Source organism: Sinocyclocheilus grahami, unplaced genomic scaffold (assembly GCF_001515645.1).
Source record: "Sinocyclocheilus grahami isolate Dianchi unplaced genomic scaffold, SAMN03320097.WGS_v1.1 scaffold820.1, whole genome shotgun sequence".
Classification (NCBI taxonomy): Eukaryota; Metazoa; Chordata; class Actinopteri; order Cypriniformes; family Cyprinidae; genus Sinocyclocheilus; species Sinocyclocheilus grahami.
This window is the reverse complement of record NW_015505999.1, coordinates 241615-247281: the sequence shown is the minus strand read 5'-3', so window position 1 is coordinate 247281 and position 5667 is coordinate 241615. Positions and strand designations below refer to the sequence as shown.

General features: G+C 42.3%; 1 protein-coding gene across 5 annotated transcripts in view; it reads right to left on the bottom strand.

Moving 5' to 3' along the window:
• Positions 1–5667, bottom strand: part of LOC107562375 (transcription elongation regulator 1-like) — a 32756-nt gene that overhangs the window by 22115 nt on the left and 4974 nt on the right. For all 5 annotated transcript variants that reach the window (XM_016247005.1, XM_016247001.1, XM_016247002.1 and 2 more), the window contains one exon: positions 1521–1800. In XM_016247005.1, coding sequence (XP_016102491.1) covers positions 1521–1800 — 280 coding nt within the window. The remainder of the gene's footprint in view (positions 1–1520; positions 1801–5667) is intronic.

Here is a 5667-nt window from a genome sequence, read left to right as displayed (position 1 = left end):
AAACAAACAAACGGGGGACAAAAAAATTTCCCAGAATGCGTTTCTGACTCAAAACAACATCTGACTCCCAGACAAAATAAACAAAAAATGTATCCCAAATCCTGATCCAAAACAATTTCTAAAACCCAGAAAAATTAAAACAAACAAACATATAAATGTAGAACAGGGTTGTGACGGTGAGGAAATTTTCCCACCGGTTAATCGACATGTGACAACACCGGTAATACAGGTATCACCGCGGGGGCGGGGTGGTCCCTCTTTTCCTCGCTTTTAAATAGCTTGTAAAAGCGGCGTGCACATTTTACATTCACTTTCAAATAACGGCAATTCGGAGTAAAGCAATTGTTCGTTTTTAGATCGTTTGAGTTTTCCCTCTTTTCCTCGCTTTTAAATAGCTTAAAAGTGCCGTGCGAATTAGCGGCAGTTAGGTGCCAATTGCTTGAATGCAACAACAAAATACAACGTCAAACACACTTTAGCGTACATATATATATAAACATAAAACTTTTATTAACAAAACAAATAAAAATACACCATGCTACAGGGCAGGTCATGCCTAATATAAAATAACAAATAACTTACATAAAGTTTAAATATATAAAACTGGAAGCAAGTAAACATGTATAATATATAACCAAATAAATAAGAAACGTAGAATGTTTATTAGCAAAACGAGTAAGAAAGCTTGGAGGCACGGCATACACCTTGATGTCAAATAAAATAAATAAATGACACAAAGTTTAAATAAAGTAAAAATCAGCAAACAATGTGGAACCAATTAAATAAGAAACGAATGTTTAAAAAAAAACTTCCAAAATCACCTTAGATAAACGGCAAAAGTCAACAGGCTTTTCAAAATCCAAAATATTGCCAAACAGGCGCTTTTGCATCTAGTTTCGAAACTAAATCATCCGCGATCGTCTTGTCTGTCTCACCCCACTCTTCTTGTCAGTCAGTTCGACTAACTAAATCTGATCTGTGCTGCAACTGTCGTTCAACTGCACTGAGCAGCCGCATTCAGTTTTTAATTGTAGTGTCTGTTCTTTTACTGAACTAAATGATTTTTAAAGGGCGCTCCCTTAAGGCACAGTACAGTTAACTGGAAATGACTGAGCTGGCTTATCTAAAACCAGGAAGTAATCGTGCATATGGTCAATTGACGCTGAACTGCCGTTAATTCAAAAGTGAAAGTTAAATGCGCATGGCGCTTTTAAGCTATTTAAAAGCGAGGAAAAGAGGGAAAATTCAAACGAACTAAAAACGAACAATTGCTTTACTCCGAATTGCCGCTATTTGAAAGTTAAAGTAAAATGGGCACACTGCTTTTACAAGCTATTTAAAAGTGAAGAAAAGCGAGGAAAAAAGGGAAAGCCCCACCTCCGCGGTGATACCGGTATTACCGGTGTTGTCACACATTGATTAACCAGTGGGAAAATTTCCTCACCGTCACAACCCTATTGGTCAACAAATGAAATCTCATAAAAGCTGTAATTTAGATGTCTCAATGGAATGACATTTACCTGACACAGGTGTTGGGATGAGAGGTGAGGCTGCTGTGATGCTGGGAGAGGAAGTGGAGCTCATGACCGTGGAGGGGCTCTGGGAGGTGTGTGTGGTTGTAGTGCTGTTGGCTAGAGCTGGGATGCTGACAGATGGACCAGGCCCGGTGGAACCTCCGCTGGCTGCTGCCGCCGCTACCTGGCTCAGCATCATTGGACCCAGCTCAGCCTGATGGATCATCTTCACTCCTTCAGGCTTCGTCCAGGATGACTCCCTTGTGCGTGCATTGTAATAATACACCTAAATAGAAAGGAAAAGCAAACGGATGAGGATTTCATTTCAAACTGTTCGCACTGTAAAAAAAAAGCAACAAAGTATTTATCTATGGTATCGTCTATCTGCATCAAGCGAGGAGTGTTAGAATGCAACACTGCACTGTGTTGCATTGATTTGGATATAAATGTACAATGCATAGTGAACTTTAAAAATACATTAAAGGGGTCATATGATGCTATTTTAAAGATCATTATTTTGTTTATTTGGTGTAACAGAATATGTTGACATGCTTTAATGTTCAAAAAACACATTATTTTTCAAATCCTGTACATTATTGTAAGTCCTCTATGCCCCGCCTCTCACAAACGCTTCGTTTTCTACAAAGTCCCTCCTTCCATCAAGCGCAGTCTGCTCTGATTGGCCAGCTGACCCAGTGCATTGTGATTGGCCGAACACCGCAAACGCTCGTCGGAAATGTAACGCCCCTTACCATAATCGCGAGCTTCATCTTTTAAAATAAATGTAAAGACAGAGCTCGAAAGGGGAACAGAGTCTCGTGACAGACACAGTGATGAATATGTGTTTGCAGTACACAAGCCACGGTTAAGACAGCTGACTCCACTGTGATGTGTCTTGCTCTATCTATCTATCTCTCTCTCGCGCACTCTCTCTCTCTCTCTCTCTCTCTCACGCGCGCACACACACACGATGCGCAAAACTCAGCATTTGAAGTCAGAATTACCTCCTCTCCTAGGTTCACGAAACGGTCGTCCATAAAATGCATTGCTGTTCTGTTGTAAGTAATGTTAAAGATTCCTAAATGCATCTACTTTCGGAAGGCCAAATAAAGTGCTTTTGCTTTCGCCTAGAAACACACAGTGTCTCCCTGACATGGCTGCTTCAACACTAACTGCGGTTACTGAAACCACGCCTTCTTTCTTTGCATGAACATTTGGGCGGCATTATGAAAATATTTCCACATAGTGAGGTAGATATGTGGGGGCGTGTTAGAACGAGCCGTTTTAGGGGGGCGTGGCAGAGTCTTAACTTTGATAAAGAATATCTCTTTGGTTTTGAGACTTTAGTCTTTGCAACTTCAGGGATCTTATCTATGCACAATCAGCTTGTAACACTCCAAAGAGAAAGGAAAACTTGAAATCGCATCATATGACCCCTTTAAAATAAACAGTGTAACTTTTATGTTTGGTTGACAGCATTTTAGTTTGATGATGAAGGGCTGAAATGTCAGAACAAATGTTGTTTGTGTGTGCGATAGGTGCCTGTGCGATCAGATGGATTCAATCAAATAAAGATGTAAAGAAAATAAAGAAAATGCATTAAGAGAAAAACGAGCGTAGCCTATATTTGTTGCACAGTGTTTCCTTTTGTTAATCTGTTAATTATATTATAGCATATTATATATTTTGTGTGATACTATTTATTTTATTCCTTTTATAGACTTAATTTCTGTTTTTCTCCTTTCACAGAAGCGCTGCAGGTGCATGATGCGACAATTGAATCCTCATGGTCTTGTTTATGCTGCTATTCGCGCATATAAAGCTAAGCCTTGTACAAAACCACAACAAAAAAAGACATTCTAATTTTACTGGTTAACGTTCGACTAATTAGCTCCGTTTGACGGTCAGGAAAATAAAAATGAACAAAATGCTGTCATTCTACAATTCTCCACCAAGTTCAGGTAACTCAAAAACTTGCGTACATGAGCTGAGACCAGACGTGAGATTTGATCGTAGCCACTACTCACATCCATATTGATAAATTCCAAGTTTTGCGTTGAAACGACCGTACGCCCAATTTTCTGTGGTACGTTCGTTTCGTAAATGAGGCCCCTGGATCAGGGTCAGGGTCTTTCCCCTTACAAGGTAGCCAAGCTGCGTTGCACTACAGATCTTGCCCTCTGTGCCATGAAACAGGCCGCTACTGCCATTGGCAGGTCCATGGCTGGCATGGTGGTAATGGAGAGGCGTCTGTGGGTGCACCTGGCTGATATCGGGGTGAAAGAGAAGGGCTCGGTGTCACCTTCTGAACTTTTCGGCACTTCCGTTGAGACAGTGTTTGAGAAGTTTAAGATGCGCTCAAACGCCTTTAAGTCCTTCATTCCTCAGAGACCCAGGACTGAGCCTGAAAAACATGGGGGTCCTGGCCCTTCCCGGACTAAGGACCAATGATGGGTTCAGAAGACTAGTGTTGTGACTTGCGTGAGTCAACCGGTAAGAGGCAAGACCTGAGGGAGGTGATCCAGATGAGGTGCTCGGAGCTCTTCAATCCAGACCAGAGTAAAACTTTAAGTTCTAGTCAATTCCCTTTGAGGGTATCAACACCTGCCCTTGTTTTCCTCTTCCTAATTCGCCCAACCACTTAACCCCTCCCTCCCCCTAATCGAGGTTAGGTGGGAGCTTCCATGCGCTTGCACTACAGTCTCCTATGCTGGGCCAATGATGTGTTTGGCTGCTTCTATTTTACATCTTGGGCTTTCGGTACAGGGCAGTAGGGCTCCCAGTGCATCTCCCCTGTCGAAAGTCAGGAGATGAGGGCCCTATATGGGACCTCTCTCCCCTCGCTCTGGTGACCTCTTGGGGTCTGTGGTCCACTAGACCCAATTAGGTTCTCCTTAGCCCAGGCTGTGGGCTTGTATAGCCTCCTGGATCCTCTTGTGTCTCTAGGTCGAGCTGATGCTCCTCACTTATGAGTAGGTGTAGTTGAGGATTCTGCTCCCTGGGGACAGGAGCTTGACCTTACCGGCCTCGCGCTCCTGAGGGCTACTTGTGGGTACGTCTCTGGTACAGAATTCTGGTTCCCTTGATAGCAGGATGCTAGGCCTGTCTTATTGGGCCTCCCTGTTCATTCCATCACTGGAGAACCCTGACACAGAGTCATTAGGCTTCTTCTAGGAGCATCCTTGGTCATCAAGGTCCCAGAATAGTGCTGCAACCTCAGAGGCACCATCATGTGACTGCCCTTATGGTTGAGTTGGTGGTGCTCCCCTCAACTGAGGGTCTCCTATGTGTATCCCATTACTGGAGCCCCCATCATGTGCCCCTGAGCATGTGAGTTTTCCTCTCACTCTGAGAATTAAGGACTCCGCTCTCTTGAGCCTGTGAGGCAGTCATATATATAAACTAATAAAATAACACAAATTAAACTGTAATTAAAATGCAAACTGAAAATCTAAAAACATCTAAAAGTTGCTACTAAGAAGCATTAAATCAGTGTAGCATTTGGACCAATCAGACACACAACTTTTTGTTATATTTAACAAATAATATCGAACTCCCCGTCACCTAACCAAATGGCCAATTACGAGGGTCTATGGACCCTTCCCCCGAAATGCACCTAACACCTCAGAAAGGCAGAACAGGCCTCTGGTTCCATGGTAACCAATGCTGATATCACTGGTTTTATGGCCTAAAGGAATGCAGGCAGACAAACTCCCTAATTTTCCTCATAAGAAAGACACATAATGCCCAGAGAAATGGACTGTTCTCTAATTAATTCATAGGAAAACCTTTCTTTGATTGAATACACATATCCTTCAGGACATTGTGTATACCATTACTGTTCTTGCATATTGTCTGTTGTAGTGTATGCTGTTTTATGCATGTTATCATAGACCACTAGTTAATATAACCTCACCTATATCATGTTTGGTCTCTATGAATTCATCTTCGGATGATCTAACTGAGAGTGCATATTACATGCTGATACCTATGCAACATATTGATGTTCTAAGAATCGGTACTAATTTGTGCCTCAACACTCCAGCGAATTACATATGCAAAATACCATGCTTAGAGACAAAGGGCCATAAAAACGCAGAACTCCCACTTGAGATTCCGGACTTCCTCATTGGACAAGCCCATCTTGAGAGGC